This window comes from Micromys minutus, assembly GCF_963924665.1.
Source record: "Micromys minutus genome assembly, chromosome: 16".
In the NCBI taxonomy this organism is placed as follows: Eukaryota; Metazoa; Chordata; class Mammalia; order Rodentia; family Muridae; genus Micromys; species Micromys minutus.
This window is the reverse complement of record NC_137985.1, coordinates 14,585,187-14,599,605: the sequence shown is the minus strand read 5'-3', so window position 1 is coordinate 14,599,605 and position 14,419 is coordinate 14,585,187. Positions and strand designations below refer to the sequence as shown.

The 14,419-nt window shown below is 37.2% G+C and overlaps 1 protein-coding gene across 1 annotated transcript in view; it reads left to right on the top strand.

Annotated features, from left to right (window-relative positions):
• Window positions 1–14,419, top strand: part of LOC308430871 (uncharacterized protein) — a gene marked incomplete at both ends in the record, with an annotated part of 216,021 nt that overhangs the window by 171,349 nt on the left and 30,253 nt on the right. Inside the window, 6 exon segments of the mRNA XM_080930149.1 lie at window positions 2,133–2,248; window positions 2,344–2,402; window positions 2,517–2,689; window positions 10,043–10,078; window positions 12,104–12,238; window positions 13,124–13,195. Coding sequence (XP_080786275.1) covers window positions 2,133–2,248; window positions 2,344–2,402; window positions 2,517–2,689; window positions 10,043–10,078; window positions 12,104–12,238; window positions 13,124–13,195 — 591 coding nt within the window.

Sequence of the window (14,419 nt, the reverse complement as noted above, 5' to 3'; positions counted from 1 at the left end):
ACGGAGCTGGAGAGGGTGATTGTGAGAAAAAGCACCATCACGGAAGCAAGTTGAGAGAGAAGAGAGAAGGAGGGGGAGAAGAAGGATATAACATTTGAAATGTAAATACTGCAAATATCCAATAAAACTGAAGGAAAAAGAAATAAAGTACAAACTGACAAGTAGACAGTGATAATGTTTATCAATGAAAGGTGTGTGAGTACATGAATGAAATCACAAAGAAAGCAGAGTCAGAACAAAGGAAAGACAAGAGAATAGACCTGAGAATTGATGCATGGGTGGTAGATGAATAGATACATGGAAGGAAGGATATGGAATTTGATTTATTCTCCTTTCTTATCTCTCTCCAGTTTCTCTTTGATTTGATTCTTCTTGAATACTGTTGTCCATCCTTTTATATATCCTTTCTTGCATTCATCCATTCATTCTTGTGATTTTCTATCTTCCTAATACATCTCTGTTCTGTGTTCATTCTTTCTGATGATCACTAATCTCAGTACTTGCATTGATTATATTCATAGATTGTTCACCATTCCACTCACACAATCACTCTTCAATTTTCTTAATAGTTCATCTACGAATAGTATTTCTGCTTTGGACCAAATATTTCTCCCTCCTATGAACAGTCTTTGTTGTATGTAGAAAAGATAAGGCTTTCTGAGAAAAGTCCTCCCTGAATTGAATCTCTCAGGATAAGTAGGAACAATTGCAGATAAGGAGACCTTGAAATGTTTAAAATGACTATCATTTCCAACAGCTCCTGAGCCAGCCACCACTATGCAACCTTCTTCATCTACACCTTTGAAGCCAGAGCCTACCACAGGTATCTTGGAATCCCACTGCCTGCCTACTTCTTAAATCCTCTGTTTCACTATTTCAACATCTGACTTTCAGATAGAGCTAGGAAATCATGATGTGAAGTGTTGGCTCAGGGTCATCTTCACAAGCACAAAGATCAGATTAACATCAATCATATGCTTGTCTATAGTAACTAACATGTAAGTGAAACAAAGATACTAATACAATACTGTGAATGTATGTGGAGATGGTAGCAACCATATATATAAACTAGAATGGGGAAGGATTTCTGAGGAAAATTCCTCTTAACCTGATTCTTTTGGGATGAATAAGATTGATACAAATAAATGAGACATGATATATTCCTGGAAGCAGAAATTTCAATGTAAGTGGTCAGTGACAACTATCAATATAATTAATGAAAAGAATGAAGAGGAATTTTATTTAAATGAGTCATAATGCTCAACTCCTGGTACAGCTTTTATATGTCATGCTCAGCACTTACTGGGTCACAGTGTTGGACTCACAATATATGAGAAAATGAAACTGGAAGTCAGCAGAAGAGATCTTGAATACTGTTTTAGTCTGTGTACTGCTGCTGTGATAAACCAAGTCTGAAGCAACTTGTGCAAGTATGAATTTATTTCAACATGCACTCCATGTTGCAGTCTACAGTTAAGGAAAACTAAATAGGAACTTGGGGCAGAAACCAAGAGCAGATCATTGGAGAAGATTGCTTACTGCTGTGCTTACAAGCTTATATCAGCTGTGTTTACTGTGTAACTCAAGCCCAGATGCTTAGTGATGGTACTGCTAACAGTTGATTGGGTCTTTTACATTAAATAGAAATCAAAAAAAGTATCTCATAAAAATTCCCACAGACCAATCTGATGGAAGCAATTCTTCAGTTCTTTTTTCCAAGTGCAACTACGTGACAAGAAATATTAACAAGTGTCAAATTTTTTAGGTTGTACTTGAGACTGAAAGTAGACATAGAACTATTGGTAGTAATAAACTATAAGCCATCCTATGAGAATTTTAATTCCAGAAAGACTCTCCTAGTACTCAGCAGAGGGAGAGAATCTGCAGGAAAATATTCTTTTCATAAAAATATTAGACCTGGGCTGTAGTGCAAAAGATAATTATTGAAAAGAAGATTCAGAAAAGAGTTTATGTGTGGTATAGAGTTAGGAAATTGTATAAATTCTGATCTGATTGGACACTATGGGATGTGGTGGGACTGTAAGAGAAACCAAGATGATGAGAATAGGATTTTACTCTGATATCATACAAATTCTTAGTTCTCCCTACATCTCTTATTCTCACAACTATAGGGCACCATCTAAAGATTCTTACAATCAACTTCACCATATCCAACCTACCATATTCTCCAAATATGAGCAATGGTTCAGCTATGTTCAGCTCAACTGAGAGTGTTGTGCAGCACCTGGTGAGAACTTTATCCCAGTAGCCTATGACATATAATCTCATATGACTCCTTAATCAAACACTGTTTTCTTTTTCCTCCTCCTTCCTTCTCCATAGCTTGGTCACTTGTTCCAGAATGGTTCCTTCAATTCAAGTTGCAGACTGGATTCCCTTAGGTGAGTTCATTTTCTGTACATTTGCTAACAATTTCCATTAATTTTCTTTTCATTCCTTCTAGTTGTAATCTGCATTATAACTTTTCTAAAGTCTCTAGACTCTTCTCTCTCTAGGTCTAGGAAGAATGGAACAGCCACTGGTGTGAATGTCATCTGTACCTACTACCATGACCCTGAAAATCCTGAGATGGATATCCCAGGACTGTACTTAGAGATGAACAATTTAACTTATGGGATTACCCAGCTTGGCAACTACTCACTAGACAAGGACAGTCTATATGTCAATGGTGAGTATTCTCTGTGGTGTGCTATAAGATATCCTCTGGTATTCTTTTTTTTCATATACTTTCTTGTACCTGCAAATTTCCCTGAGCTTCAGATCAGATAGTACAAATGTCCTCTTTGTGTTGATCACTCAACATTCAGATTTTCTCAACACACTGAGTCAGCATTTATATCAAACTATCTCTTTTTTTATACTTTCTTTTAAAAAACAAAGATAAAAAAATTAAACATTATTGCATAAATGTATACAGATAGAATTGTGTCAGTGCTTGGATTTTTTTTTCTTTTCTTTTTTTACAATGAGCAAAAAGTACATGTAAAACAGGATATAACCCGGAATTTGTCAATGTGTTCTCTGTGTGTAAGGAGTGAGTATGGCTTTTTTTTTTCTTTTCTTTTCTTTTTTTCTTGAACTTACACAGTCTGTGAGTTGTTTTGGGGGCAGTCCGAGCCTCTGGGGTTAGCATACCACTATCAGTGACTGCATATTATGTCTGTTCTTTTGTTACTGGGTTATCTCACTCAGGATGATATTCTCTACATGCAGCCATTTTTTTAGGAATTTGGTTAAGTCATTGTTTCTGGTGGCTGAGTAGTATTCCATTGTGTATATGTACCACAATTTTTGTATCCATTCGTCTTCTGAAGGACATCTGGGTTCTTTCCAGCTTATGGCTATTATAAATAGAGTTGCAATGAACACTGTGGAGCATATGTCTGTGTTGTATATTGGAGTGTCTCTGGGGTATATGCCCAGAAGTGGAATAGCTGGGTCTAGTACTAGTCAAATTTTCTGAGGTATCTACAGACTGATTTCCAGAGTGGTAATATCAGTTTAAAACCCCACCAACAGTGGAGAAGTGTTCCTCTTTCTCCGCAACCTCGCCAGCATCTGCTGTCCTCTGAGTTTTGGCCAATCTGACTGGTGTGAGGTGGAATCTCAGGGTTGTTTTGATTTGCATTTCCCTGATGGCTAAGGATGTCGAGCACATCCTCAGATGTTTCTCAGCCATTCAATATTCCTCAATTGAGAATGTTTTGTTTAGCTCTGTACCCCATATTTAAATAGGGTTGTTGGATTCTCTGGTGTCTAGCTTTTGGAGTTCTTTGTATAGCTTGGATATTAGGCCTCTATCTGATGTGGAGTTGGTAAAGATTTTTTCGCATTCTGTTGGCTGCCATTTTGTTTTCTTGTCAATGTCCTTAGCCTTACAGAAACTTTGCAATCTCATTAAGTACCATTTGTCAATCTTTGACCTTAGAGCTTGAGCCATTGGGGTTTTGTTCAGAAAATTTTCTCATGTGCCTATGTGTTCTAAGGTTTTCCCTACTGTCTAATCTAATACTTTCAGTGTAACTGGTTTAATGTGGAGATCGTTGATCCACTTACACTTGAGCTTTGTACAAGGAGATAAGAAGGGTCTATTTTCATTATTTTGCATGCTGAGTGCCAGTTGAACCAGCACAATTTGTTGAATAGGCTGTCCTTTTTCCATTGAATGTTTACTGATCCTTTGTGAAAAATCAGGTGACCATATACGTGAGGGCTCATTTCTGGATCTTCTATTCTATTCCATTGATCCACTTGCCTATTTCGGTACCAGTACCATGCCGTTTTCAGCATAATTGCCTTGTAGTATAGCTTGAGGTCAGGGATAGTGATTCCCACAGATGTTTTCTTGTTTTTGAGGATGGATTTCGCTATTCTAGGTCTTTTGTTATTCAATATGAAATTGCACATTGATCTTTCCAACTCAATGAAGAACTGGGTTGGAATTTTGATGGGGGATTGCATTGAATCTGTAGATTGCTTTTGGTAGGATGGCCATTTTTAAAATGTTGATCCTTCCAATCCATGAGCATGGGAGATCTTTCTATTTTCTGAGATCTTCCTCGATTTCCTTCTTAAGAGGTTTGAAGTTCTTGTCATACAGATCATTCACTTGCTTAGTTAGAGTCACACCAAGGTATTTCATAGTTTTTGTGACTATTGTGAAGGGTATCTTTTCCCTAATTTCTTTCTCCACATGTTTTTCCTTTGAGTATAGGAAGGCTACTGATTTGTTTGAGTTAATTTTGTATCCAGCCACTTTGCTTAAGTTGTTTAACAGCTGTAGGAGTTCTCTTGTGGAATTTTTGGGGTCACTTAATTACACTATCATGTCATCTGCAAAGAGTGATGTTTTTACCTCTTCCTTTCTGATTTGTTTCCCCTTGATCTCCTTTCTGTCTAATTGCTCCAGCCCTGACTTCCTGTACTATGTTGAATAGGTTGGGGGAGAGTGGGCAGCCTTGTCGAGTCCCTGATTTTAGTGGGATTGCTTCGAGTTTCCCACCGTTAAGTTTGATGTTGGCTGTTGGTTTGCTGTATTTTGCTTTTATTATGTTCAGGTATGGACCTTGGATTCCTGTTCTTTCCAGGACTTTTAACATGAAGAGGTGTTGAATTTTGTAAAATGCTTTCTCAGCATCTAGTGAGATGACCATGTCATTTTGTTCTTTGAGTTTGTTTATATGGTGAATTACATTGATGGATTTCCTTATATTAAACCATCCCTGCATCCCAGGGAGAAGCCTATTTGGTCATGGTGAATGATCATTTTGATGTGTCCCTGGATTCGGTTTGCAAGGATTTTGTTGAGTATTTTTGCATCAATGTTCATAATTGAGATTGGTCTGAAGTTCTCTTTCCTTGAGGGCCTTTGTGTGGATTAGGAGAGTGGTTTATTGTAGCCTCAAAAAATGAGTTAGGTAGTATTCCACCTGATTCTATTTCGTAGTATAGTTTGCAGAGTATTGTTGTTATGTCTGCAATAAATGTGTGTAAAATTCTACACTGAACCTGTCTAGAAATGGGCTTTATTTGGTTGGGAGACTTTTGACGCCTTCTTCTATTTCTTTAGGTGTTATGAGATTATTTAGATGGTTTACTTGGTCCTGGTTTAATTTTAGGATCTTGTTCTGTCTAGGAATTCATCTATTTCCTCCAGATTTTCCAACTTTGCGGAGTATAGGTTTTGGGAGTAGGATCTGATTATTTCTTGAATTTCCTCAGTTTCAGTTGTTATGTCTCCACTTTCCTTTCTGATTTTATTAATTTGTATACTCTCTCTTTTCCCTCTAGTTAGTCTGACTAGGGGTTTATCACTCATGTTGATTTTCTCGAAGAACCAGCTCTTGGTTTTGTTCATTTTTCAATGGTTCTTTTTGTTTCTATTTAGTCTATTTCTGCCCTAATTTTGATTATTTCTTGCCGTCTACTCTTCTTGGGTGTATCTGCTTCCTTTTGTTCTAGGGCTTTTAGCTGTGCTGTCAAGTTGCTGATATATGCTCTCTCCAGTTTCTTTTTGGAAGCGCTTAGGGCTATGAGTTTTCCTCTCAGTACGGCTTTCATTGCATCCCATAGGTTTGCGTATGTTGTGTTTTCATTTTCATTGAATTCTAGAAAATCCTTAATTTCTTTCCTTATTTCTTCTTTGACCCTGCTATCCTTTAACAGAGCATTGTCTAGTTTCCATGTGTATGTGGCTTTTTGTTGTTTTTGTTGTTGTTAAAGACCAGCCCTAGACCATCGTGATCTGAGAGGATGAATGGGAGTATTTCAATCTTCTTATATCGATTGAGGCTCGTTCTGTGTCCAATTATGTAGTCAATTTTCGAGAAAGTGCCACGGGGTGCTGAGAAGAACTTGTTTTCTTTTACTTTAGGATGATATATTCTGTAGATATCTATTAATTCTAGTTGGTTCAAAGTCTCTGCTAATTTTACTGTGTCCTTGTTCAGTTTCTGTTTCCATGATATGTCCATTGCAGAGAGTGGGGTATTAAAGTCTCCCACTATTATTGTGTGGGGTAAAATGTATATTTTGAGCTTTAGTAGCGTTTCTTTTATGAATGTGAGTACTTTTTTATTTGGAGCATATATGTTAAGGATTGAGAGTTCCTCCTGACAGATTTCTCCGGCAATGAGTAAAATGTGTCCTTCCTTATCTTTTTTGATCACTTTTGGTTGGAAATTTTCTTTATTCCATATTAGAATAGCCACTTGCTTCTTGGAGCTGTTTGCTTGGAAGTTTTTTTCCATCTTTTACTCTGAGATAGTGTCTGTCTTTGTCTCTGAGATGAGTTTCCTGTATGCAGCAAAAGGCTAGATTTTGTTTATGTATCCAGTCTGATAGTCTATGTCTCTTTATTGGGGAGTTGAGTCCATTTATGTTAATAGATATCAAGGAATAGTTATTTCTGTTTCCTGCCATTATTGCTTTTGTATTGAGTTGTGTCTGTGTCTTTTTCTTCTTTTGGTTTTCCTACTTAGGAGTTTTCTTGTTTTTACTAGGATGTAGTTCCCTTCATTGTATTGGGTTTTCCACCTATAATTCCTTGTTTGCTGGTTTTGTGGTCAGATATTGTGTAAATTTAGATTTGTTTTGAAATATCTTCCTCTCTCCATCTATGGTGATTGATAGTTTTGCTGGGTATAGCAGCTTGTGCTGGCACTTGTGCTCTCTTAGGGTGTGCATGATATATGTCCAAGCTCTTCTAGTTTTCATAGTCTCTGTTGAGAATTCGGGTGTGATTCTGATTGGTCTGCGTTTATATGTTACCTAACCTTTTTCCCGTACTGCTTTTAGTATTCTTTCTTTGCTTTGGGCACTTGGTGTTTTGACTATTATGTGTCGGGAGGTATTTCTTTTCTGGTCCAACCTATTTGGAGTTCTGAAGGCTTCTTTTATGCTTGTGGTCATCTCATTCTTAAGGGTAGGGAAGTTTTCTTCTATGATTTTGTTGAAGATTTTTACTGTGCCTCTTAGTTGATACTCTTCTCCCTCTTCTATTCCTATTATCCTTAGGTTCGGTCTTCTCATTGTTTCCTGGATTACCTGGAAATTTTGGGTTAGGAGCTTTTTGATTTTTGCATCTTCTCTGGCTGTTTTTTCTATGTTTACAATGTTGTCTTCTGCCCCCGAGATTCTCTCTTCCATCTCTTGTAGTCTATTGGAAATGCTTCCTTCTGTGTCTCCTGATTTCTTTTTTAGGTGTTCTACCTCTAGGGCTATCTCTTTTAGTGTTTTCTTTATTGTGTCAATTTCCGTTTTAAATTCCCTCTTCCATTTCTTCATCTCTTTGGTTCTGTTTTCCTCTAGTTCTTTGAGTTCTCTGAGTGTTTTTCTTGTTTCCTCTTTAAAAGCTTCTGATTCTTTTTGCTTTTTCTCCCATTCTTGTTTAAGTATCTCTATCAGTGTCTTGAGGTATGATTTTAGGTTTGTGTCTTCTTTTTCTGGAGTGTTTGGTATTCCAATATTTGCTGTTATGGGAGAGCTTGCTTCTGGTGTTGCCAGGTTGTCTTAGTTTCTTTGGGATATACTCTTTCACTTTCCTCTTGCCATCTTGTTGTCAGTAATATGTTCTTGCCTTTCCCTTGTATCTGGTCTGTGTCCTTTGATCTCCACTGGTCCAGGTGGCAGATGGGCCTAGCCCTGTTCTGTGCCCCAAATTTGCAGGGTAGAAACAGAGGTCCCAATGCTGTGTTCCTGGTTCCTGGATCAGGCAGAGCTGGGGTGTGCTTTCCGTTCGCACTTGTCAGAGATCTCTCTGCTCCCTGGCTGACCAGATCTCCTACTCACCAGTCTTTAAAACTTTAGGAATTGCTGGTCCAGGTGGCAGATGGGCCGAGCCCTGTTCTCCGCCCCAAAGTTGCCGGGTGGAAGCAGAGGTTCCAATGCTGTGTCCCTGGTCTCTGGATCAGGCAGGGCTGGGGCACACTTTCCGTTTGCACTCCGCAGAGATCTCTCTGCTCCCTGGCTGCCCAGATCTCCTAATCCTGGATATTTTCTATATTTACATTTCAAATGGTTTCCATTTTCCACCCAATCCCATCACCCTTCCACTTGCTTCCATGAAGGTACTGCTCCTCCCAATCACCTTCTCCAATTCAGTGCCTTGATATTACCCTAAAATAAGAAAACATGCCTTCACTGGACCAAAGGCCTCTTCTACCATTGATGCCAGACAATGCTATCCTCTGCTACATATGCAACTTAAACCATGGTCTCTCCATGTATGCTCATTTGTTGGTTTTAGTTCCAGAAACTTCTGATGGGTTCTTTGGTTGATAACATTGTTCTTCCCAGAAGTTACAAACCCTTACAACTCCTTCAGTCTTTTCTTTAGCTCTTTTATTGAGGTCCCCATGCAGTCTGATGGTTAGTTGCAAGCATCCTCAACTGTATAAGTATGACTCTGGCAGAGCCTCTGAGGGGGCATCCATATCTGGTAACTGCCAGTAAGAACTTCTTGGCTTCAGAAATAGTTTAATGACAGCATATGGGATGCATCCCCAGGTAAGGCAATCTCTGATTGATCTTTTCTTTAATCCCGGGTCTTCTATTTCCTCCTGTGAGTATTTTCTTCTTCCTTCTAAGAAGGACTGAGACATCCACATTCTGGCCTTCTTTTCTGGAGCTTCATAATGTCTGTGATATGTTTTTGTTTTTGTTTTTGTTTGTTTGTTTGTTTGTTTTTGTTTTTTTGTTGTTGTTGTTATTCAGAGTTCTGGGCTAGTATCTGCTTATCAGTAATTGCATACCATGAGTGTACTTTTGTGACTGGGTTACCTCAGTCAGGATGGTAAATTTTAATGCCATCCATTTGTCTAGGAATTTCATGCAATCGTAGTTTTTAATAGCTGGGTGGTACTACACGGGGTAAATGTACCACAATTTCTGTATCCATTCTTCTTTTTTTTTAACAAGTTTATTTCTAATTACAGTTTTGATTGTTTGGGATTTCATTCAGTCACTATATTTTGGAAACCACAAGATAAATGTGCTGTTTTATCCCTCATAAAGGACATGACTTACAGTTTTCATTATGTTGTCTACTCAAGAGTACCAAACATCTAAGCCAAACATTGAGCTTGGCACTAGAGAAAAATAATTTAAATATGCATTTTGTCCCAGGGAAAACTACAATGAGGTACAGACTTGTTTCAGCATTTTACTATTTAAATAGAAATGAAGAAAGCACAGGTAGAAAGTACTCAGTAAACTTCAATGAGAAGAGTAGATAGAGGCAGAATAGAAGGGAAGATGATAGGGTATGTGCATAAATTGGACAGTGGGGCATAACAATAGATCTTAGAAGAGCTTCTTATTAAGAAGGTGCTCTAGATGTGGTAACACAATGTTGGATCTGCCTGAAATGGCAATAATTTCTTCTTTAGGAGGACCTTTATGTCAGATCTCAAAACAGGATTAGATGATAAATAATTATCATCCAAATTTGTCTCATGTGTACCAAGACATGATGTGTGAGAACATGCTGCTCCGTCTTCATATAAGTGCCTTTGTGTTACAGGTTATAATGAACATGGTGTAAAAGAAGTTTATACAGGTATGTATCAATGTGCCCTATCTAGATGTTTGTCTGTACATTTCTCTTTATTGCTAAGAGAAACTTGCCTAAGTATAAGCCAATCTCTTGACTGGAGCAAAGACTAACAGAAGAAAATTTGCTGTCCTTGGTCTCTTGGAATTTCAGTCCAAGTGTTAGATTTCTGATTTTCTTTTTCCTGCTCCTCTTGGATGAAGAAAGATGTTTATAGAAGCTTTGTCTATAAAATTATGGTTATGAGTTCATATAAGAAACTGTAGTTTATGTCTTCTAATACACATAAATATTCCCTAGGAGCTTCATTATCAAGCTGAAAATTCTGATGGCCACTTAAGTGGTTTTGGTAAAAAGTTTACATTCTCCTTTTCAGTAGTTCCATCCTCTATCTTTCTAGCTATTTTATTATTATTCTGTAATCATTCATCCTCAGACACTATATTTTCATGTTTCTAGCCATCCATCTAAAGATGTACTTGTCCATCCTCCTAGCCATTTCTTGTTCATTTTCACATATTACCTTTATTCCTTCTGTTTTTCCTTCTATTTTTTATCTTTTAATCAATCTTCACCTCCTGAATCTTCCTACCAACATTTCTATCCATTTGCCCATGTATCCTTCATTAATTGATTCTTTGCTTTTTCTGCCTACCAACACATGGTTATGGCTACCTAATCAGCCAGCCATCTGGAAAAATTACCACCCATCTACACAGTACATATGTGTGCATCTATATACAAATCTGTCTTCTTCTGTCTCTATGCCTACTTGGAATTATTTCTTTCTGTATTTTCCTCAACTGTATATCTATCCACCCATCCATCAATTCACCTATTATCTTATCCATCCACCTATGCACCTACTCATATGTAGACCCTTAACCTATATGTCTAAGCATTTATCTATAAATTTGTCAGTCTATCTATCAATCAACCTAAATACTATGTCCAGTTATATTTTTAGTATTTGTCCCACTCAACCTTCCTTATTATTTATAGGCAGACATCTGTCCACTCAGCAACCCATCTGTGCATCCATCTATCCATTTATCCGTCCATTCATCCATCTTTTAATATATCCACCCACAACTATCCTCCTTTTATCACTCACACACACACACACACACACACACACACACACAAATACACACTGTATGCACCCCTATGCCCATTTATCATCATATTTATATATTTACCTGTTCTTCTTTAGATTCTATTTTCCTTCCATCACTCTATTTTAATTCTTGAATTTGTTTTGATTATCCATTTGTCTATCATACTTCTCATTCATTTATCTCTTCTATATTTTTTACCTGCAATTCATCTGTCCCTTTTCCTTATTCTCTACTGCTACCCATTATCTTGAATGAATTTCATTCACAGACTTGTTAGTTTAGGCAATCACTCTTTTCTTTAATCTTATGTATGGCCCATATAGGAATGGTTTTCTTATCTAGAGCGCTGGTCTAAGGTTCTCCAATTATGTGAAATGTCTATCCAACTTCATGATAATCTTTTCTCAGTTCCAGAGTCACCTACCACCATCCTTTCTTCTCCATCAACATTTGTGCAAGGAGAACCCACAATGGGTATGTTGGAGCTATTTTTCTTATCCTAGATGAGATTTTCATTCCATATCTTCACTACCTAACTCCACATAACAGCAAAAAGCTAGGATGTGAAAATCCTGAGGTCAAGTCCATCACTATAATAATAAAAATAAGTCTAGCAATTCAATCATATGACTCCCATGCAAACACCAGACTCTGAGTTAACAGTTAAAATATGATAAGAAATTTTAGTGGAGGAAGAGTCCCATTGCATAATATAAAAAGGAGAAAGTTCCACGTGAAACAAGTTTTTCAAGGTGAGTAGGAGTAATTCAAATAAATAAGTCATAAATTTTTTGCTAGGAGTACTATATCACTGAGGACTCAGTGGCCAACAGTGACAAGATGTGTTCATAAACTCAAGAAACTGAAGCAAGAAAGTTGAGCTCCCACTCTAGCTTCTGTATGTCTCCTTCAGGACTGAGAGAGACATGCTGGTGGTTGTGTAATGTATTAATAACCAACAATGAAAAGGTCACTAGAATTCAGATTGAGAACCAGTTTGAATGCCAGACAAAAAGATTCATCTTAGGACTGAGGAGATTGCTCAGCGGTAAGAGTTCTTATCATAGAAACATGAGGAAGAGAGTTAACATCCCAACATGGTAGCCTATCTGTAATCCCAGAAAATTGGAAAGACAAGAAAGAGAACTCTTGTCACAGTTGACAAGCTAGTCTTGTCAATAGTGTAAACTATAGTTTCAGTAAGATACTCTGCCTCAATATATAAAATTGAGAGAATCAAGACATCTGGTGTCAATTCCTGGTCCTCACACTTGCACACATATATACATACATACACACACACACACACATATATATATATATACATATATATTCATATATATACATATACACATAGAAACATATTCATATACACATGCATATACACATATACACATATTCTATATGTGTACATGTATACATATATGCATATATAATATATACATATATTATACATATATACATATATCATATATGTGCATATATTATACATTAATACATATACACATGTACACATATATACATATATATGTGTAAAACAAAACCACAGTAATATAAACTTGAATTCAATATTACAAGTTCAAAAAAGTCATGAGTAATCTTAGAGTTCAAGTAGTCTTAGTGAGATTTCTATTCTATAAAGATTTTTCTACTGGTATGCATAGACAACATCCTTTAGATAAAATATCCAATAAGTATCTTAAGGTATTAGCATGAGAAAGGGAAGGTAATTCCTAAACGTGACAGGGAAGCAGAAATAATACATGTGGAGAACATGCAAATACTTGGTATGACATGGAGATGACATGTTCAGGTCTTTCCCTGGAGGAATGCATTGTAAATGGTCATGCAATGAGAGAGAAGATGACTTGATGGCTCCAGGAGTTCAGAATAATCCCAAGCAAACTATGTACTGTGGTTATTTCTCTTCCAGGAGGTATCGAGCAATTGAAGAGTTTCACACTCAATTTCACCATTTCCAACCTCCCATACTCAGCAGACATGAGTACTGGTTCAGACACATTCAATTTCACTGAGAGGATCCTTCAGCACCTGGTAAGATGCTAATACTGGTAAGTCCAAGTTTGATAAAATGTATTCCCTCTGCCACTATGTCATCCCTTTGTTTTTCTTCCCAGATTAGACCATTGGTCCAGAATGAATCCCTCTACTCAGATTGCAGGCTGGTTTCCCTCAGGTAATTTGACTTTTTGTCCATTTCCCAGGAATGGCTGTTCCTTATTGTGACTCTTTTGGCTGGTCTTCCTTCTTTAGGACATTTATCTTTGTTAGGATCTCTCTGTAATGTCTATGTATTTTTTTCTCTTCAGGCCTAGGAAGAATGGGACATCTACTGGGGTGAATGCTATCTGTTCTTACTACCATAACCCTGAATATCCTGAGCTTGACACTCAGGAGTTGTACACAAAACTCACCAAGCTGATCCAAGGAGCCACCCAGTTTGGCAACTACACGTTGGACCAGAATAGTCTCTATGTCAATGGTTAGTGTGGTCTCTGGTTTGCTCTGGTGTGTTTCCAAACATCTTTTAATTTTCTTCTATTCCTGCCGAAGTTACTGTTGTCTATCTGATCTTAGTGTATCCAGGTCTTTGGTATTTTTCCAAAGAAATGAAAGGCACATACAAATAATTAAATAGCATTTAGGTAGCAGACGTTTAAATTCAAACACAAAGAAAAATATTCAGACCAGATAAACTGTAAGATAGCAGTAAGCTGAAGTTAGATTTGTTCAAGAGCCTTGAGTCACAGTCTCAAGGCTCGTTTCTGCAGGTCCTTTAGAAAGATGAATGGTTTGCTAGGGGTGAGCTGGCTTCCTGTTTTGACTGTTATATGTAAGACATATAAACCTTTGCTCACTGTGACTGTACCTTCTAATAATGCATTTTATTTTAATCATATTCATGTGCATTCATGTATAGGCATAAGATGGTAAATAGAGCATTTTTCTTAAAAGTACACTTATGCATCTAAAGCCAGTTTGGGCTGGATTAGAACACTACCTCTAGTTCATAGATATGCTTGTCCACAAATGGTGACTAACAGGTGGTAGCTAGTAAGCTAGTAAGAAATTGTGATGGGAGATTAACTTATTGCTTCATCTGGAAAGGAACTTTTTTTTTTTTTTTTTTTTTTTTTTTTTTGTAGCTTGACACCTGTAGGGTACCAGGTTGCTATGCTATTCTCACAATGCCTCACCTATATCTTCT